The sequence below is a fragment of the Lonchura striata genome, chromosome 2 (genome assembly GCF_050655825.1).
Source record: "Lonchura striata isolate lonStrDom1 chromosome 2, ASM5065582v1, whole genome shotgun sequence".
Lineage (NCBI taxonomy): Eukaryota > Metazoa > Chordata > Aves > Passeriformes > Estrildidae > Lonchura > Lonchura striata.
This window is the reverse complement of record NC_140704.1, coordinates 31,796,087-31,818,233: the sequence shown is the minus strand read 5'-3', so window position 1 is coordinate 31,818,233 and position 22,147 is coordinate 31,796,087. Positions and strand designations below refer to the sequence as shown.

The 22,147-nt window shown below is 41.8% G+C and overlaps 1 protein-coding gene across 2 annotated transcripts in view; it reads left to right on the top strand.

The window, feature by feature from the left end:
- The window catches only part of RAPGEF5 (Rap guanine nucleotide exchange factor 5), a 155,532-nt gene extending 140,246 nt beyond the window's left edge, over nt 1–15,286 (top strand). For both annotated transcript variants that reach the window (XM_021538260.3, XM_085567928.1), the window contains exons 24-26: nt 3,159–3,223; nt 8,081–8,135; nt 11,576–15,286. In XM_021538260.3, coding sequence (XP_021393935.3) covers nt 3,159–3,223; nt 8,081–8,135; nt 11,576–11,694 — 239 coding nt within the window. In that variant the 3' untranslated portion in view covers nt 11,695–15,286. The remainder of the gene's footprint in view (nt 1–3,158; nt 3,224–8,080; nt 8,136–11,575) is intronic.
- The last annotated feature ends 6,861 nt before the right edge of the window (nt 15,287–22,147 follow it).

The window sequence follows — 22,147 nt, the reverse complement described above, 5'->3', positions numbered from 1 at the left end:
GTTAAATCTTGGCTGCTCTTCACTGTTAATTAAAATAAGCGTAAGGTGATTTTTCCTTCAGATGCTCTTAAGATGTGTATTTGACAGATATAGTGGTATTGCCAACATAGCACTTGGTCTGGTTAATAAACAACTTCTTTTAAGACAGTGGGAAGATCCCAATTTTCACACAGGTCTTAAAACTGCATACTGTCCTGTTAAGTGTTGATAGAGCTGTGTGCTTTTGCTTTGGCCACATCCTCTTCAGCAGAGAAGTGTGACCCTGCAGGGCCCTGAACCAGTGGCCATGGTCACACTGCTGCTCTGAGATGCCTGGGGGAGATGCCTCCCTGCTCTGCTGGGATGAGCCTGCCCTGGTGCCACCTGAAAGCAGAACCTGCCCTGTCTGTCTGTCCTTAGAGGAGGGGATTTCCAAGTCTCTTATAGGTCTGAAAGAGATAAATAAAATCTTACTATCTAAAATAATTTTTTAAAAAAGCATCGTAAAATAAAGTACATGTACTTGCTAATGCAGTGAGCTGGGCAGCTAATAAAGTGGCAAGTATTTAAAATATTCTATTGTCTTGGGGTCATTAATTATTCATTGCCTGGTCTTTGAACATGGCAAATTCATTTGTTTATTCCTCTATTCTGAAAGTGTTCTCTTTAGGCTGTTTATTCCAACCTGCTGCTGTGAAATGTTTGAAAGCAGTTCTCCAGAATAGTTGGTGATAGTTTGGGAGCCACCAGACACATTTCCCCTCTTTGCACACATCAAAGGAGTTTGCATTAATTCAGATGGATACAATTATCAAAGCTTCAAAATTAACGTGTTCTGGAGTATGTCTTCCTGTAAACAAAGGCAGCAGACATAAGTCACTTGTAGCAATGTTGTTTGCACTGCATTACAATATGGTGTATAAGAACATGTACCTAGACAGCATTTGTATCTTTAACTTGTGTTGGAGATAGCAAGAAGACTTTGAAATTAATGCAGTAACGTCCTTCAATAAAGTGGTCCATAAGGAGATGTTGCCAAGGTTGGTAATTCCCAAAGTATTGCACAGTGCAATGGAATTTATTGCATATCAAGCATATTTGTATTAAGGTCATTTCCAAGACAGGAAAAAATAGGAATGGGTAACATAGAAATCATTAATAACTCAGCAAATTGCTGTATTTCATCACAGTAGGAACAAAAGTAGTTTCAATTAAAAAAACGAAAAATCTTAAATTATGAAAAATAACTTCAGAGTGTCCTGTTAAAAGTTAATTAAATTTAAATGCAGAGCTCTCCCGGTGCACAGACACAGCTTTTGAAAATCAGGCAGATTTTTCAAATGTGTAATAAAATACTGTGATATACCCTTATAACCTAGTTCAGATGCAATTTTCTGCTCCACTGAATTTATCTAGACTCTTAGTTGTTGACTGCAAAGCAAATTTCTGTTCCTTCTGCCCTCAGAGATACACACATTGCTGTCAATGACTTAAAAAGCTGTGTGGAAATTTGTGCTTCCAGTATAGGTTTTTCATTAGAAGTGATGGACAGTTTTTAACTGCATTGATACAGACACAAGTACTGCCTGTGTCCTGAAGTCGTGTCCTTTCTGAGTCCCTTTCCCTGGGCGCCCCAAGCAGCCCAGCAGAGGAGGTGCAGAGGGTCGTGCTCCTTCCTTTCCCTCTGATTTTTAGGATGCAGCCCAGAGGCAGGAGAGGTGCTGGAGGTTTTGGCAGCATGTGCTGTGCTTTCTGCACGTCCATGCTGGCATCCTGCCTGTCCCAGCCCAGCCACCCTAGGGGCACAGGAGCTCTCCATCACCCCCACGAGAGTCCCAGCCCCGGGTTTCCAGCAGCATTTGAAGCCGTTTAGCATTTCAATTCCAAGCAATTACAGAATGCCCCTCAGGCACAGAGTGAGCCATTGAAACCCAAGGAAATAAATCAGGTTGGCTGTTTCCAGGGGGGGTGAAGGTAGAGATGGGTGGGGAGTGGTGTGTGACAAAGCTTCTCTGCAGGTTTCCACTCCTAAAATCCCCCAAAACTATGGGGTCCATGTGGGTATCAGAGGGAGTCCTAGAGGTGAGGACAGGAGAAATGCTGAGGGGCACAGATGGGCTGCTGGGCTGCAGGCTGACCCCTCTGCTGAGAGGGACACTTGTCCCATTTACTGTGTGCTGTTCTCCCACGGGCACACGCAGCTGTGACTTTTCAGCAGTAATGGTATTAGAGTGCCATCTCCTTCAGTATTTTCTCCTCGTGGATCTCCTGGGTCCCCTCACATGCGGGAGAGAGCTGAAGAGGCCATGGCTGTGGTGCTCCTGCCAGTGCATTCTGTACCCTGGAGGGTGCACTGTTGAAGTGCACTCCCACAGGGAATCTATTCATATTCTTAGTACTTTATGTTCAAGATAGGTCTCACTTCTGACCTAATACATATTAGAAAAACAGAGAAAATGGCCTTGAGCTACAATTTTAATTGTAATCTTAACTTGGCAACATTTATTTTGCTTGAGATTCCCTCCCTCCAGTTCATTACACTATGTTCAGCTCTCTTCCTGGAGCCAAATATAGACCTTTTCCTTTTCCTCTGACCTTTTTGTTGCCTTTGCAAATTCCCTTCAACAGCACTACATAAAAATGTTTTTCCCTAGACATGATGCTTATTTCAAGGCTTTGTACTTTGGTGTCTCTGGTTGTCCAGAGAGGGCTGTAGCCCTTGTCTTTGGGGAGGACTTTGTCCTTTGTCCCACACAGGGAGATGAAGGGGTGTCAGAGCCAGCTCCAGCATCTGGTATCTCTGGGCTCAGGGACAGACCTGTCCCAGCCTGGGCCATGCAGGGCCACCCCTCTGGATGCCCTCCTTTGCTCCCAGCCATCTTCTCTATATTGTGTATCCCAGAAGATCAGGTTTAATAAGAAATCCTTGTCCCCACTTAAAAATACTCTCCTTAACAATGTGTAAATGTAAATGTTGTTATCTAATAATCTCTGCATGCCATCATTAGGCCAGGCTTTTATTTCACTGTTAAAAGATATTGTGTCAATCCGTAATGGGATATTTCCCTTGTTTTTCTGGGTTTTTTTTGTTTGTAGTTTTTGTTGGTGTTTACTAATATTATTTATTTACATTAACAAAGAGGTTGTTAATAATAATTGTTTTTGGGTTTTTTTTCCAGATGTAACATTCATCCATGAAGGAAATAAAACGTTTCTGGATAACCTTGTTAATTTTGAAAAGCTGGTAAGCTAATTTTATCCTTTTCCTCTGCTTCTCTCTTTTCTCATTCCTTCCTCCTCTACTTCTGTGTTAAATGGCTAAACCAATAACGACCATCATCACTGCTACACAGTCCACTCTTCAGTTATACTCAGTGAGATCAGTCGCTTTGCACCACCTCATGGGCTGCTTGTATGAGTAAAGTTCTCCTGCTTTAGCCTTCTCTGAATTATGTTTCCTTTTTTTTTTTTTTTTTCTCAAGTTTTATTTAGGTTTTCACTTAAGGAAAGATTTCTCTTGTTTATCACCTGGCAATAGTACTGTAATTTTAGTGATCTTAAATGAAAGTTCAACTTTTTGATCTATGTTAAATAAGGAAGAAAATAATGCCTGAAATATGAATTAAACTGACTGTAAATATCACTATTGTAGCTTTTATGCATAAGGGCACTTGATGATGTGTTTTTGGTCACATTCACTCTAGGCATCATATGACATCTACTCTGGCACGGTATTACTGAGAGAGGTTTGAGTTGCCTAATTTGTGTTGGTTTTTGGTGGTTTGTTTGGTTTTTGTTGTTGCTTTTTGGTTGGTTTTGTTCAGTTTGGGGGGTTTTCTTTGGTAACATTTTCATGAGGTCACTTGGTCTGTTCAACCTAGAGAAGAGCTCATTGCAGTCTAAAACCTCCTTGTGAGGGGAAGAGGAGGGGCAGGCTCTGATGTCTTCTCTGTGGTGATCAGTGACGGGACTCGAGGGAACAGCCTGAAGTTGTGTCAGGAGAGGTTTAGGTTGGATATCAGGGAAAGGTTCTTCACCCAGTGGGTGACTGGGTGGTTGGGCACTGGGATGGGTTCCCACACAGAAGTGGTCACAGCACTAAGCCTGACAGAGTTCAAGAAGAGTTTGGACAATGCTCTCAGGCATGTGGTGTGATTCACGGGGATGGTGCTGTGCAGGGTCAGGAACTGGACTCAGTGATCCGTGTGGATTCCTTCCAATTATTCTGTGATTCTATGGCACTAAAAGCCAAAGTCTATGGTGGAGTAGAGAAGCTTGAATATTTGTTTTTTGTTGGCCTGTAGTATTTGACCAAGAAACCAAAATGTTCTTTGCAATTGTCCATTGTCCAGGTGTGCCATGGAACTCTTGTTCCACATGGCTGTGGTTGGTGAATTGTGCCCAACTATTTTCTCCATGTGTATACAATTGTTTGGAAATGAATGCACAATCGTGGAGTTATTAATGAACCAGATGTTGAACTTATTTTCACAATCTATCATAATACACGTTGTCTTTTAACTTGCAAGCAGATGTAGACACTGACTTTTGAACCTGAGCTCCTTTTTTTTGTGTTTTCTATTTGATTTCTGTACCTTTTCTTGTTGCAGAGTTTGCAAGAATACTGATTTGCATGTAATGAAAGGTTTTCTTGTTCCAAGTCCATTAACTGTTTGACCTTTAGGTGTTTTCATAAAACTCATTAGCATGTTCTTCTTCATTGCATCTTGGAAGTACATCCAATTAACATGTAAATTAAACTAGCCCTCGATGCACCATAATTGTTATTAAAATCCCTCCTCTGGCCCATATATTTATTTAGTGAATATGTAGGATCTAAGTCTTGTCCAGTCTTAGCAGGCTGTGTTCATTTGTTTGTTTGTTGTGTAATCGTGTAAATGCTTAATGCATGCTGGGCTTCCTGGGTAAGAATCCCTTTCTTCTGTCTCCATTGTGTCTCCAGAGACAGTGGGAGCTTTACTAATTGACTTCAGTGAGCCAGGATCTCACCTTTTCCATTCAAATGGATAATGGGCATTTTAAATGGCAAGGGGGGAGAGGCTGAGGTGATGTTTGTGGGGTGAGGGTTGTTCAGATTGACACTTCCTCCAAATTATCATTCAGATCACAGCTCTCGGAAACATGCTGTCTCATGCAGCCCTGTGCATATGAATGCAGGCAATAGTGCAAGCTTAGGAAGTGGGAGCTTAAGAGAGATTTAAATATCACTGTAGTGGAAACTCAGGCTGCACACTGGTATTACCCTGGCTCAGTTGGATTTAGTCAATGGCCATGAACTCACAAGATGCATTACACATGATCACGTATTCATCAGTCCCTGTTTCTTTTCTAATTATAAGGGCTTTGTCCTGAATAGCAATGTCCTCCTTGGTGTTCTGAGCTGAACGCTGAAGTGCTGAGCACTTTCTGGCCTTTGCTGAGGAAAATTAGGATTGACATTGACTCCTGCTCGATTTGGATCAAGCCACTGAACCTCACCTGCAAATTTGCTGTTGCAGAAAAAGAAGAAAAGAATTATTCTACCATAGCAGATTACTGCTTTGGGGAAGGAACTTACTGTCATAAATGACTAGGATTTCCACTTATGAATTTCAAAGCAAAGATGGTTTCTTGTGTCTCCATTTGGATCGCTATTTGGAAATATTTCATTTCTGCATTAAACATCTCACCTGAAGGAGGACTTGTCAGTCTGAACCATTATTTTTCCCAACTATATTAGTTTCTTTTATTTAAGATCTTTCTCCATACAATCCATGATTCTTTTATATTCTTAGAACTCAGCAATCCTACCATGACTGGATTTGATTTGACATGAAATTATAGCAGTGGATACAAAGTTAATTCAAAATGTAAAGAAAGAAATTTGCAAAGAGAAGTAAAATAAGTGATCTTTTGTCTCAGGAATTTTACCTAGCTTTACCAAAGGTGAAGGGGTTGCAGTGGTTTATTTAACTGCATTTTTGGTAAAATCTAGTCTATTATAGTGTTAGAGCAATATTTAGTATCATACCCACTTTTTCAATTGAATCTGAAGGAATAAATGGAAATACAGCCTTACATGGTCTCATCTCAAAGAATTTCTGTGGTATTTTCTTAGCTATTTCACTAAAATGTGGCTACTTCAGTTTTTTCTCTCCAGCCTTCAGCTATGTCCTAGCAATGATATGTCTTAGCCACACTCCAGCAAACGCTATTACAGGTCAATGGCCATTTCCATTTCCAATAACACCTGCTTACCTAGAGCCTTCAGCTTTGAGGACTGTGTACGTGCAGCTGTGGGTTAACCTACATCCCCAAATATCTGTACAACCCCAAGCCTGAGGCTCTGCTGTCCTCAGTGAAAGGAGTACTAATGATCCTGGGTAGTTGGTAGGCTGAAAAGCCACAAGAAATGTGTGTTACTTATCAGACTAACAAGTATGCAAGCACTTGCTTTAAGAAGTGGGAAGATAGCATTTGCTTTGCAGATACATTTGCTGACTTTTTGCATTGCTTTTGGGTCCCAGAGAATTGAAACCAGAGAGCAATTAGTAATTGGGATACTAAAGCCAGAGGATTTGCAATTCTGCTTTAAATGTTGCACAAAGAGGTTCTTACCTTACCAGAGCATCACCTAGGGAAGTCAGTCTTGGGATGAACCCTCACAGTGACTGACTGCAAAGGAGAGACAGCAAAGAGTTACAGTGTATAATGTATGGCTCTCTGACTTCTAAAATCCAAATGCAGAGAGTGTTGGCTGGGAAACATCACAGTAGCAGCACTGGTGGAAGTTTTAGTACTGCCAGTACTCACATTATTGATCGTGAAATCTAGATCATCTCATTAGAACTTCATTTTAATCAGTGCAAGGACATCAGCACAAGAGATTGTGTAATTTCATGGCAAATGAAGCACAGCGGGTAACAAGAAAAATTATTTTGATTTACTGATGAAAGAAATATGAAGTTTCCATTAAATGTGCTCTCGTGATAAGCTTTTCTGTGGAGGAGCCTTGTAAGCCACTCCCAGGATGTTGAGAGATGAGCTTTTCTGTATCATTCTGGTCTTAAACATACTCTGCTCAAGACAGCTAATCCTTTCCACCTCTAATAATTTTTGAGGGAGATATAAAATGAGCATCAGCTGTTTTCATGAGCTTTCAGATCATTCCTGCTAGCTGCAGTTTGCTTCTTTTACTTACTAGATTTGGTGAGAAATTGCCTCAGAAAGAGTAAAATTTTTTAAAAGTAATGGCTTAAGAACTTTATGTGTAGTATCTAGTGAAAATAAGCTCCCTCTACTGATTTGTAGTGAATAATCCCAGTTGTTGTATAAATTGATGACCTGAGCCTGAATGAGAAACTGAATTTAAACCTTTTGTTTCCTTCGCTTAATGGAAGTGAACACCCAATATCTCTGTAAGGATACCTACAGGAGAGCTTTACTTGGTACCTACGTGTGGAGATGTCAGGGTGCTTGCTCTGCAGCATCTGGGCTATGGGCTCTTTTGTTTTGTGCTGGTTAGGCTGCAGAGAGCTGCCTGGCATCATGATAGTGGTGCCTGAGTGTGGGAGGCATTACACAAGTGTGCACTTAGGGGTGTAGTCTGTGCCACAGAGAGGCTTACAGTCCAATTATGCAAATGTGGAGACAGAAGGAGAGGCTGCAGGCTACACAGTACCTTAGATAATGCACTAAAGCTGGGGTTGAACCCCAAAGCACTCACCCAGTCCACAGGGCCTTCCTTGCTATAGGCTTTCAGTTTAATTAAAGTCACTGGAAGAAAAATGAGCAATTGTTTGGTTATTTTTCACTTTCCATGGGTTCTTAGGGAGTTGTTCTCATTTAATCTGTGTGATATCAATAAAACATATAGACTGTGGTGTTGAATTTTACCCAAACGCACCACAACATTAGACTAATCCTGTTTCATCAAATGGTATCACTAAGATAAAGAGCAAAGTTTCTCCTGCTGTCTTCATTTTCTACCTTAGCACATTTGCTTGTTGTTGTTCAGTGTAGGACAAGGAGATTTTCCAGGCTTTTCTAATGACAGAATCTGTCCCAGGTCTTTGCACTGATTATTATTTTGTCTTTGCAGCACATGATTGCAGATACTGTTCGGTCATTGAGACATTGCAGAAATAACCAGTTTGGTGAGTAGACAAAATTTCCTACTTATTTTGCCTTTGTACATCTTCGAGGGTTTGTTGAGTTTTTGGTTTGGTTTTTTTCCCACCCATTTTCTTTCCAATTGCTCAGATTTACTACAGAATGTGGTCAAAAACTGTTCAACTAATGGGCAAGAGAAGGCATCATTTTTGAAAGATCAACACAGCAAAAACCACAGTTGAAGGAAGCGTTAGTTTACAAAATGTTTCTAGGAACAGCTTCCAAATTGTAGTAAATTACTTTCCTGCAAAAATTGCCATTTCTTCAAAACCTTGTGTAAGATCTGTGCCAGCTACACTTAGTAATGGAGGCCTCTGGTGTATGCTGCTGTTTCTGCCTTTCCCAGCTATAAATGAGTTAGCTCAGTCTCCTGCCAGTCTGAGTGTTTTGGTAAGGAATTCACAGCTGCCTTGGCTTCCAGCAGCTGAAAGATGGTGCTCATCCCCGCAGCTTTTCACTCAGCTCTTCACCAAGAGCAATTGTTTGTTTATCTGGGCTTCCTAAGGACATTTCACAAAACTGTAGAAATCTTGAAGGTATGAGGATCCTGTGGGTTTCCTGAAAATGGTTGAGTAGGGAGAAATGAGGGGGTCGTTTCCTCTTCTAGGGGAAGCTGCAAATATAGCTGTGCCTGCTTTAGACACTGGAGGATCTATGCTGGAGGCAAGGATTGCGAGTGCCTCAGCTGCACAGAGGACTTGTTTTTGCTTGCTTTTTTAAAAATTTTTTTGTTGTTATTTCCGCCTTATTAGCCACTAGAGAATCCAACCCTAAGGGACCATGCCAGAAAACTTCAGCTCTCTTTGTTCTGCTGCTTACAGAGGAGAAACCTTGCTTTTCTCCTTCTCAGTGTTCTTATTCTCTGCAAAGATGTTAAATACAGGAAGGGGACAGAAGAACTACTTTAGGAAGCAGTTAGTTTTTAAGCCAAACCCACTAAACATGTCATTTATTGAGGCCACACAAACCTCTTTTTCAGAGAGAAGTTCAGACCTGTGCTGCAGCCTTGGGGAAAATAGAGTTGAATAATAACTTTTTTCCATTGACTTTTCAGCAGCTGTCAGCCTTGACTCCAACAAAAAGAATAACAATCATAATTTTAATTATAAATACGTTACCTTGGGGAATAATAGGTACTTTTAAGAGTTTTGTTAAACATTTCCTCCATAGGATTACCATATATATATACAGCATTACCTTTAAACAAAGGCTGCTCAGTATTACGGCTCTTGAGTAATTTTTCTAAAAAAAAAAAAAAAAAAAAAAAAAAAATATATATATATATATATATATATATATATATATATATATATAAACATATGTAAGAGAAGAAGGGGTGGGGGGGAAGGAGCAAGATGTGCCTTCTTTTAATTCAGATGCTGAAGGAAATATTGATTAATCCAAACCACACCTCTCCTCTGTAAACTAAAATGTCTCCTATTTGGCATTATGAAAAGTAACATTGTTTCCTTTCAGTGATGTGAGGGGTTTTTGCACTTTCCCTGCATATCTTTCATCTCGTTTTTGCCCTTTTTATTTTTCCAAGTGATTTTGTAAGTCTTGCAGCATAAATCCAACATATAATTTAACATATTTAGTTCTGAGATTTAACATATAATCTGGTAGTTTGAAGTAGGCAATTGTTATTTCATTTTAGCACAGACTTGATTTATTGTGAAGGTAGCAGTTAAAAAGCAGCTTATACAGACATCCCTGTAGGCACTTTTTTTTCCCCTAAAATTCGTTTAGGCATGAAATGAATTCACTGAATATTTATTGAGACTTTATGGACAGTTTCATTTTCTAGTGGGCTTATTTTGCTCTCAGGAATGTGAATCTTTCTACTGCATCAATTCCCAGATTGGCCTAAGAGCAGCAGGCATCTCACTGTAGGAAGAAATTCAAACAAAACTAAGCAAGAAATATTATTATTGTTTATGAACTGTATAATGTATATTAAGCTTGCAAGCCAAAGTGTTTCTGGATTAGAAACTGGTTAGGTTCCAAGTAAAACTGAAGTGCGTTTTTAAAGGAAATAACATTTATATCCTAAATCTTGAAAACAAATAATGGCATTTCCAAAATGAGGAAGAGCAGCCTGAGAAAACAACATAATTCAAGCTTTTGTCATTTGAGGTGTTAATGAGAAATACAAATGTTTTTCATTATGCTCAGCACAGCTGCTGGGATCCTGTTCCCTCAGAACAAAAAGGTCAGCTCTGTATCCTGACACAAATTTATCACATTATCCTGTTCTCTCCAACGCTGCTCAAGTTAGATAGCTGCTCTGCAAGAGCTCTTTGAAACAGCTGCCCAGGAGTCACATTAGCAGCCCCATGCAGAACTGGCTGCATTCACATCCCGTGTTACCCACTCAGCATCACAGAGATGTCTTCAGAAACAAGTGGGATTGGTGATTAGTGGAAACTTGCTCATACAGCTGGAGAGTGGGCAGAAAAGGATGATAATGAAACAAAGGAGAGGAAGAAGTGTGTGAGTTAAGCTGATAGGTTCAGGGAATTTTGAAGGGGTTTTTTTTTCAGTTTATGGTAATATCAAGGACATGGACATGAATGGAGCTTTCCAACTTTGCTTGTCTCTCAGAAGTCAGCAATGTTGCTTTCTCTGCCTGTCTTGATGGATCTTGGGCTTGGCTTCTTTATTTTTTCTGTCTCTGCTAGTACCAGTCATGCTGGATGGTTTCACGGGCAGGGAGTTCCACAAGCCAATTCTGAGCATAAAGCTTGTAACAGAGAACAACTGCTATTCAGGCCACCCTTCAGTTTGCCTGTTACACATATAATTCCTCTTGCTGCATAAACTCCCATGAAATGACAGCATGACTTTTGTCTCTGTTACTAGATCAGAAATCAAAAGCCTAACAGATCAAAACACAGGGGTCTGTCAGAGCAGCTTTGAAGAGCTTTTGTATCCATATGCTCTGCTGTCACCTTTCACCAGCTCTGAAGAAAATAATCCAGGGCCTGCTGTCTTGTGGACTGTGTTAAAATTTTTAAAAAGTTGCAGGCTGGGTTGCCCACCCCTGCTCAAGGTCCCATTGTGCTGCCAGAGCAGCACAAAGGAAACCTTGAGCCACCCTTACAGGAGATGGACTGCCTGTACTGCCAGCAGAACTAAATCTTCCTCTTGGGAAGAGTCAGCTGCTTGCCGTCCTCATGTCCCCCTCGTTTATGCATGCTGGCTGCCCGGAATTGCCTATTTCTTTTTTTCTTCTCCCCTTTTCTCTATCTAGCTGCTACCTCATTCATTGCACTCAAACAGCAAGTCCTTTGGATTACTGGCTGTCTTTCCCGTGGCTGTCTAGCACCTGGCAGGTGGCACAGCAGTGACTTTGTGACACAGGACCGAGAAGCAGCAGGCAAGGCACAGCTACCTGATCCATCCCCTTTCTCCTGTCTTGCAGGCAATGAAGTTCCTTCGAAAGAGCATCACGAGCTGAAGCCATACGTGCACCACCTGCATGTCATCGACAACCAGCAGGCTCTGTTTGAGCTCTCTCACAGGATAGAGCCGCGAGTGTGAGCGTCCACAGCTTCCTATCACCTTGTAACTGCAGCACTTTGAATTAAGTGAATGTTTATGCCAAGCATGTTGCTTCCCTGTATGAGAACGGTTTACTGAGTTTTATCAGTAGCTCACACAACATGCGCAGGAAAATCAGGCAAGAGCCAGCAAAGGAGCTGCTCGCAGATCTGCAGGGCAAGCTTGGCACCGTTCCCACTGTTCCTGAGACCTGAGACAGTGGAGCAGTGTCCTTTGAGCTCAGAAGCTTGGTTTCTGTGAAAATATTGTTTGGTCCAGTGTAGCTTTCAATGCAGATTCTGCCAGTATTAGAAAGAAAGGAATCATCATGTCACAGCAGCAAAACATTTCAGCAAGCAACATGCCGCAAGGGGGTTGATTCCCAGTTCACCACAGTATGTACCTCACTAATTCAAGGCTGCCAAAGTATTGTTGCCAAAAATAAAGTGCAATCTGTGCAGCTCCCATGAGTCCACTGGAGCACAGTATTTGAAATGTGTGAGCAACCTAGAAGAGGAATATAACAAGGCAGTGCAACCAGATGAAGCTCAAGAGTGTGTTGTGATGTGAAGGTCAGCAGTAAACAGTTCACTCTGTTATGGCTCCTTTAAGAATATGCTTTATAAAACACACTCTAAGAGCCAGTCCACTTCTGCTGCAATTTATGGACACAATTGTTTATATACTGAAAACATGTTGTTTTCTTCCTTTTCAGTTATCTCAGATTTAGCACTGGCTCCTGCAGTTAATGTGTTATAAATTATTATAGCAGGAACTTTGTTTTCTGCTTGAATAACTGCCTCTGGTATCTATTCAGAGGCAAATGCCTAGATCCATCTACATTTCTAATTCCCTTCACTGGAAATACCATTTCAAGAAGTAAAACTTCACCTAACTTGCACATGCTTCTAGTTTTTAAAGAGCAGAAAGGTGCCCCTTACAGGGTTCCAGTGTAATTAATTACCTGCATACACACCAGGCTCTCGGCATCAGGGTCCCTTTACTGCTTTTGTCCCCTTCACAGCCCTCCCCATGACGATTCTCATGTAGTTAAAAGTACTGCATCTAGGCCTGTGCTGAGGCAGCATTTCTAAAGTAATGTCTACAGCTGACCTGCATCTTGAGCACCACCATCAGCTGGTTTCCAGTGCTAAGTTGCCCTGAGATGATCTAGTGAATGCCACAGGTGATGTGCAGAGGGTGCTCTTGGCATGTGTTTGTGCACTGACTCACAGTGATGGTCCTTTCACAGAGCAGGGAGGATACATTGCATTGCTTGGCCATCTCTGTTGTATGTTTTCCATGTGAGGAAGACTTCCAAGAAAATGCTTCTTTACTAAAATATGGGAATACTGAAGTAGCATGCTCTTCATAATTGTGTTATCTCTGGTCTAAAGGGATTAAAAAAAAAAAACAGCTTTAACAAGTAGTCTGTGGGGGAATCTGTAGAATGCATTCAGTTTTCCCATCTGTGAAATATTGTATAGCTCTATTGTAAAGGAAACAGATGTTTCGGAAATGTATTTGCTTGTACTTTGTTATTATTAAATACTATATGATTTTTTTTATGAAAAAAAATTCTTTTTACCCAGTAAAAAGAAAAAAATAAACTCTTGCTGGCCATGGAGTAAAAATTTCCTATGTTCTTCTGTAGATGTGACTGCACATATTGTAAATAACTCTTTTGTGCAAACAGACCAAAACTGTTCAAATGAATATACTAGCTGTGGTGGACTCCTTTCTGCAGTGTAAGAACAAAAACCAGATGCAATTTGTTGCTTGTGTTTTTGCAGTTCTTCCTAGGGCTACAGCACTTAGAATTCTCAACATAGCTGCATTACCTGGATGCTTTCCTGGGTTTTGAGCTCCCTCTTGTGAATTATTCTTTTTTTACTGTGGCATTATTTTTAGGAACCTGTATGTAGATCAGCCTGCATGCTTCAGCTTGTGTGGTGTAACACTCTAGTCCACAAAGTTGTTCTGGAAATCTGTGGGAGAGGGAGCATTCAGAGGTATTCAGGGTGAGAAGGTGGGGCTGTTTCTCAGTTCACTGCATTTAACTCTGATAGTTTTGGTGGCTACCGTGGTTGAAGCAGCAGCTGTGTTGGGGAAGAATAAAGGACATGGAAAGGGAAAAAAAAAAAAAAGAAAAAGAAGAAAGATTACTGTGTGCCCAGGGTTTGATTTGAAAGCCTGATAGACCTACCTGGAACACTCCTCACTGCCAACTCAAAATGAAGTCAAGTGATGGGTTAACTCATACCAATAGACTTTGAGCCAGCAGAGGTGTTGGCTTCCTGCACCTCTGTAATTTCACATTAAATCAGGTGTTGCCTACCACTCGCAGCTGGCATAAAATCAGTCTGAAGGCACACAGCCAGTATTAACCTTGTTATCTGTGCTGTGACTAATTAGACAACTAGTCACAGCTTTGCAAACTAGTTTTTATAGTGGCCTGTATAACTTGGATTTAAGTTTCAGGTGTGAGGATCCAACACAGCTGCATCAATTTAATCTTGAGAACTGGGCCTTAGAACTGTTACTATAAAGGAAAAGTAAATAGCCCAAACCTGTAGTTAAAATGCCCAATTTTAAAAAGGCCCTTCTATGTCTTCATTCCACAGGTAGGAATTGCAGAGCTTTACTGCAGACTGGCAAGCAGTTTGAAGATGTGGAAGTTAGGAGAAAACTAGAAGTGAACCCTGTATTAGGGAAGGGCAATACTATACAGCCTCTCCCAGAGCCAGCACTGGTGATATTGTGTGATTTTTTACATCCTTCAATAGTGCAATTAGGTTATGTGGTATAAAATCTATAAATTTTGTAAATTCCATTTATCACAATCACATCTGGGGTTAAATACTCTGCATACTTTTTTTAGTACCTAAGAGGTGTAAAATAGAAGAAAGGAAAGAGCTGTGTCACTTTAGCCTCTTTGATGTGGGATTTTATGGCAACAAATTTTGATGTTTCTCTAACACAGCTTTTTGATTCCAACATCATCTTGAATAGCAATAAATTTCTTTCGCACAGCAGTGGCAATAGAAAGGGTATTATCAGAAATAAGACCTGTGCTGCTGTAAAATTACAAAGAAAGATGTAAATACTAAACATTTTAGCAGAGTAATATTTATTTGCCTAGCCTATTTATTGTCATCTTATACGCTGTTAAACACTGGGATGAAGTCAGTGAGCTGAGGTAAGAACACCTGCCTGTTCTCTCTTGAGTGCCATAACAGTGTCAGCTTGCATTAAAAGTAATAAAATAGAAACCCCCAAATCAAGGTATTTACCTAACTTCTCAGGGACTACAGCTAGTAGTTATCCACCATCATGAGACCTGGTATGTATGAGATAATCTGATTTACCAGAATCAATGTTGCCAATGTTTTCCTTTGCATATTTCATGCTTGTTTGCCTCTGTATATATTTGTGTGTCGTGTATTTATGAGCGCTAGTAAGCAATAATTTATATGTCAAAATGGCCAAGCAATACAAGGTTAAAACTTGTAGAAGCAACTGTTATGTTTATCTTGCATTTTCCAGTGTTTTTTAATATTGCTTTTCAAAATATAAAAACTACCTTAATGAAGTCTGGAGTCTGTGCCTTTATGCCCGCCATACATACTTCTTGTTCCTATGTGGAATATTTTACTTCCAGTCCTTCAGTTCCACAAACCCTCACTGCATTTATGACATGGATGCAGACTCGCACAGAGGCTTGGGAGCCTGACCCCTTTCAGAGCTGTTCATCTTCTGGTCAGTGGTACTTGCTGGTAGCAATGTTTCAAAGCAGGAATGATGTTAATGGGGTCTCAGCTGTGCCCTGTCATCACAGCACAGTCAAAGAGGGGCCTCGAGCCACCATGAGAAGTCCCTGTGGGAGAGGGGAGGAGTAAATCTATCTTCATATCCTCTGGAGTCTACTTATTGGCACTTGATCCTCTTACTGAGGACAGCAAATGCTTTTCCCTGTCATCAATCATCCCTGATGCTGCTGTTTCCTTCCTCTGGGCTGGTCTGCAGCAGGAAGGCAGAGCTCAGGATGAGCTGCAAGTGCCCTGTAAAGCAGCTGAGGCTTTCCACTTGCAAACCTCGGGAACCAGCAAGCCAAACCTGGCTATTTCAGGCAGAAATAACACTTGGTACTTACAACATGATGTCTGTTCAGAGTGCTTTACAAATAGGCAATACTTAATTAATTAATACGTAAGACTCTGAGTGTCTGCACCTTAAGTAATCTTAAGCCTGACCTTGAAAGTGTTTGTGCTACTGTTAGTATACAGATAGGGTGAATTCTAACCTTAATATTTAAAATAAGCCTGAATTGTTGATACTATGCCATAATAATGTTTAAAGATACATTACAGACAGACAAACTTTTCCAGATCCAGTTGCAGTTTGAAGAATTTGTGGTCTCAGTGGTTTATCACTGTCCCTTCATTGGATATCACTGCTCTCCACGGTGTAGCCCAGAAGACTGGCAGAGAACCTCCAAACTTGTTGCAGTAATTAAGCCACACTGGCTGCATACAAGCAGCTGACTTTGCAGAAAGGGCTTTCCTTCCCTCCACTCCATTGCTGGGAGACTTTCACAAGAAGAGTGATGATATCTTTTAGATGATTTGCAAATGGCAGGGTGTGGAGCTGAGGACAGCTGCCTTACAGCTCCAGTTGTGCTGGAAGAGCCGCGAGAAGAGGCTGCTGGGCTGCAGACATGGCCTCTTGAGAACATCTTGCTAAACTGTTCAAATAAGGGCTTTTCTATCCCTCTCCAACAAAAAGAGCTTGACTGGTGAAAGCCTGCAGTTTAAGCTGCTTAAGGGACTCTGTGAATGTTAACTGGAGTAATCAGAGGGGTCTGTGAAGAGCCATTCCTACAGGAGCTGTAGGAATATTTGCTGTTTCACATCCCAGCAGACTTTCATGCCAACCAGAGCCTCTGCCCTGGAGTCCTGCTGTCTTCTGCCGTGGGATGGCAACTGAGATACAACAGCAAAACTCAAAGAAGGTAAGTCTTCCAGCTCTACAATGTCCACCATTTCACACTGGAGACTTGTGGGATGGCACCTTACACTCATGGGTACAGTAATACTGTGAAATGCTTGTAGTTGTATCAGAGTTAAAAGAATTGAGCAGTGTAGTTAAAGTCTGGAGGACTGAGGAAGCCTGTAAAGATGGGCCAAACAAAAAATTGTTGAAAGAGAAGGGTTCTGCATTCCCTCTTGTCTGGAAGAAGGTCTGCTGATGGCCCTGAGATGACCTAAGTTAGTTAGAGCATGGTGCTAACAATGCTGAGGCTGTGGGTTTGATCCCAGTAGGGGCCATTCACCTAAGAGTTAAACTTTGATCATCCTTCTGGATCCCTTTTAGCTCGGAATATTCTGTGATTTCATAAGACCCAAGTTAACACCTTTGAGCAGCATCTGCCGCAGAAAAGTATGACAGCATTACAGTCTGCATAATTTTAATTTTCACTGCCCATTGCAGTGGTAAGCAGTTGCAGCTGGTGGTCTCTCCAGGAGGTTTGTGCTACCACTTACGCACAGAGATGCAAATCCATGCATTTAGGGAGCTGTCTGGACTTCAGCATGGCTTTTTCATGTGTTTCTTATGCCAGGGAGGGAAAGTGGCATTGGCAGGAAAATCCACAACACCAGAGGTTTATGTCCAAAAAGGAGACAGAGGAGTCCTGCAGCTTTATTCGAATAAAGGGAGGGAGTCCAGTGAGGCACATGACTACGGGGCTTTTTTTCAGGGTTTTGGAGGGCACAGCCTCCTTTTATCCTAAACTCCTGACCACACATTGCCCTCTTCCTTTCTCCACTGGCTGAGCTACCAGGAAGGTACAGCCTTCCCAAACCACCTACCACATATCCTCCCTTGAATCTATTTTACCCCTAAGTTCAGAAACTCGGGCTTGTGCAGACCCTTGTGCCTTCTGGGCTCTCCCATAGACCTGCTGCCCTAAGTTAGTAGAGACATTAAGACCCTTTTCAAAGACGCCAACACCCACACCTTCACCCCTCAAATTGTTTGTAAAGACATTACCTCTCCTCTCAGCATGATCTGGAAAACCTTGGAGAACTTCCTTTATGCTGAACACTGCTGCTGACCTTTTCCAAGTTCAGTTTCACCAGGGGAAATATCAGGGTTGAGGCAACCCTCCCCATTAAGAGAAACACAACCATCCTAGAGAACACAGGCAGCCAAAACCAAGGGAAAAACTCATTTTAGGGTTAGGAAAGAGCAGAGCCATTTGGGAAGTCACCCAGATGCAGCAGATGAGAAGGAAATAATAATAAAAAAAAATCTGTTTTTATTCTCTGCATGGGTCTGATTGATTGCTCTGGGATTTTTGGCTGGTGAAGTTATTACTTTGCAGGGAGAGGTGGATAGTGCTGGGTTTGCTTGCAAGCAGAGCTGATTCCTAATAAGAGGTCTTGTGTGGACTGCCTTCAGTGCTCTTTGCCATCCTAGTACCACTAGTTCCTATGCCTAAGGTTTCATCTTTCATCACTGTGGTGAGGAGTCAGAGTAGACCTGGGGGCGCTAAGGAATAGTGAATCAACATAGTTGAGAATAAAATTTGATTGGAAAACCAATCTTTACCCTTTAAGCTGAAAATGTGATTCAGTTGTATAAGTTTATAGATGTACACAGGCAAGACGTGCCTTTAAGCAGAATCATACGAGCTAAACCACACTGAAGGGCAGTAACTGGGGTGGGCAGCCTGTCTTGAGTAGATAGGTCTTAAAAGATGGTTTGTGCAAGGAGATGGGCTATAAATTTCTTGGCCTTTCAAATAGATTTTCTTGCAGAAAGTTGTCAGGTCTTCTAAAACTTGCAGCATTTTTTTTCTGTTCTTCTGCTGTTGCTAACACAAATTCAAGACCTTTCCTGTCTGCAGCAGAGATAGAGTGACTGCTATTGCTTGAGATAAGATTATGAAGAAAAATAAAGGAAAAGAGAAGGCTTGCCTTTGTCCCAGCTGAGTGTGGGGCTACCTCTGTAGGAAATAACGTGAGTGCTACTTAGCAGGGAAAAATGGCACTGGCAGAACTTGTCTGTTTAACCTAAGTGGTGAAGTGTCCCTTGAGACAGGTACTGCCAGCTGTGACAGATGTCTTGAAAGCCAAGGGCTGCAGATTGCTGGAAGGGAATTTACTAGCAAATGTAAACAGGGATCTTTCAGACCTAGAAATGAGAAAGGAATATGAGGATCAAGCCCCAAATCAAGCACCTCTTTGGTAAGTTCTGGAGACTCCTGTCAAATGTTTGTGAGAGCTCTCTGGAACGCTAGTCAGAGGTTTTGTTGCTTCATGAGCAATGAAGCTGTTACTGAGGCCACTGGGCTTGCCCCCAGCCAAGCGTGGCTGTTGGTGGGGGTGACTGTGGTACACTCAAGTGTCTGCTGAGAAAGTCAGCTTGGCAGCTCCAGGTGACAATGCTGAGGCCACAAAGCCCTCAAAAGTTTAAAGTCTTCAAGTTATGTCAAGCAACTTGGCAAAACTTTAATCAAAACAAAGCTAGCTACTGTCTATCTCCCTCTCATTCAGAAAGACTGTGTGAAATCAAGTTGAACTTCTATTCATTTCTACTGGCTTTTAAAAACTCAGGATACCCAAATGTCTGCTGTCAGATGGAGTCTCTGACAACACTACAAAATAGAACATGGTCTCTATCCAATCTGAAATACTTTAAAGTAGCAAATAACCCTGAACAACTTTATCTGCTACTGATGCTGAGCTTCATACACGGCCAATCCCCCTCATCATGGTGCAGTGCCAGAAGAGGACCAGGCAGGGCTGCTGGGTGCCCTGTCACACTCACAGTGATGAAAATTGTTGTGGCTGACACCAGCTGCCAGCACTGAATTTGGCTCAAGTCTACAGCTACATGCTCCAGCTTCAGGGCACACTGTTGGTTGGAGGCCACTTTTTAAGTCCAAATAAGTGATGGTGTAATAGTAGGAACTAGAAGAGGGGCATGAGACAGGATGTAGAGGAACTGAACAAGTCCAGCACAACAGAGGTAGAAGAGGGGAGTATTGTTAAGGGAAAATAACATGCAAATCTCAAGAAAACTCACACATGTCTGAAATTCATTTAGACCCTTGTTTGCTGCTTAGTTGATAAGGTTTACCTCATTTTAAGTAATGTAATTCACTTTGCTTTTAAATTGGAGTTTCTGCTGAAGAGTATAAAGTAGTTTAGTCAATCAAATTTAATTCTGTGCATTTTGCAAACTTGATTGATTCCTCAGAGCAATTTATGTGACTCCAGGGAACTTGGTCCAGCTTTGTACACATGCATATGAGGAAAGACTTCAGCTTAATGTTAAGATTTTTGGAGGACATTGAGAGATAGTAGTGTGGTGAAGGCTGGTATAATTTCCCAGAAGTAACCAGACAAGAAACTAGAAACTACTGGAGCCACATGTTACTGTAAGACAGACAGGGCTCTTATTGGAGGCATCTCTGAAAGGAGTACATCAGCATCCTGACCATGCAAAGAGTTTGGTTGACTTGTGGTTGGCTGGTGTCAGCCAGAACAAACTTTTCCTGCAGTTAACCTTCTTTGAACAGGATCTTCCCTTTCAAAAACTCAGAATACCATTGACATCTAGTGGTGAAATCCTGAGCCCAGAGAGTCAGTTTATTGCATCAAAACTGCTGGCATGACCTTGAGGGACTGCAGGACATAATGCAGCAGTGAGAGGCTCCTCTGTCATCTCTGTGGTCCTCTGACCCCATTTTATTAGATTTGTTGACTCAGATTCTCGTTTAAGTGGACTGATGGGATTATCTGCTCAGTTTTTTTTGTGCATGTTCTACCCTGGATTTAACTGTCAGGCTTTATGATGAGCATGCACATTCAGTAAGGACAGATGCTAATGGGAATAAAGACTGCTGCCTTCTCATGTATCAGTAGTCCCTGGAGTTAGCATCTCATCCAAAGCTGTTGGCTGTAGTGAGAGCATTTGGTCTGGGGCAGCTTCTCCAAACATGCTGCAAAGTTGTCTGAGTGTGTTTGACAAAAGCAAGCAAATCCCCATCTGGCTGGGTTAATGGTGTGATGCTGAATTCAGCGTTTAGCCAAAGGATGGGTTTTGTGAGCCCAAAGAGTGGGTTTTCTTCTGAAGGTGCTGTTGTACAGGTGCTCCTGGCAGGCTGGTGATAGAGTGTGGCTATTTTCTCTGTATCAGTGGTACCCCCAAGGAGCCCAACTGCAGCTGCCACTTGGTGTCACAGGGAAGCTGTAAAAAGATAAGACAGGAGCGTTTTGTTGTCATATACAAGGCAAGCCTCCTTTGCATAGAAAACCTCATATTTTCAGCTACACATGCAGCATGTGTATTTGTGTTTTACCCTACCATTGGTGCAGCTCACTGAGGGTTTCCCCAGACCTGCTGTGATACTGCAGCAATGGCACAGTGACAGCCTGGGGTCCATAACAGGGATTGCTGACACTTGTTCTTTTGTGGACTGGGGAAGAAGAGTGCTCCTGGACAGCAGCAAAAAGTACTGTTAATAGGACTTACTCATTTAGTGTGACTCAGTCTGTGTAAGCATATTTCTCTCCCTCTCAGGATTTTTCACAGAGGTGCACAGAGAGAAATTAAAGAGAAAATAATTTCTATTTCTGCTCCTTGTTTTTCCTATGTGGAATGTGTTTGGAGAATTGTTTACCTGGAGTGAGTGCTTGATTGGATTCGGGTGAGGATTGTTTGAGCCTGATGGCCAATCCAATCCACCTGTGCCTGGACTCTTGGGAGAGGGTCACAAGTGTTAGAGAAAGTAGGATGTAGTTTTAGTATCCTCATTTTATATAGTATATGAATGTATTTTAGCGTAGTTATAATAAATAAATAATTCAGCCTTCTGAATTGAGTCAGATATCATAATTTCTTCCCATTGGGTTCACCTGCATTTACAATAATTCAGAGGGCTTTGAAGGCAAATAGAAAATGGTAACCATTTTAAGGCACTAGGACACAGAGAGGAGTTGCTCTTTTAAGGAGAAGAAACTTCACAAAGAGAGAGGCAAGAAAGACATGGCCAAGGTCAAATGGAACTAGAGCACCATCCAGACTGAGCCTCACCCCTCCTTGGGCATTTCCAAACCACTGGTGGTTCCCCTGCAGCTGCTCAGTAAACCAGCTGGACACTGTCAAAGAGCCTGTGAAGATGAAAGAGGCAAGGGCCTGATGGAGAAGCTGAAGGGTGGCAGGGCACAGCCTCCTCCTGGATGGCTGCCCACAGCCTCTCTGTCTCCACACAACTGCACAATTTTCTGCTTGGTGGAGCAGCCGTGCTGTTGCTTACGCAGCCTCTCTGTTCTATGGACTTTGAGGCATTTACTACTTTGTTTTGAGGAAATCAGTGTGACTTCCAAAATCTTCCTCTTCTTTAGCAGGGTCCCCATCCCAGATGGTGAACTTTCTACAGCTA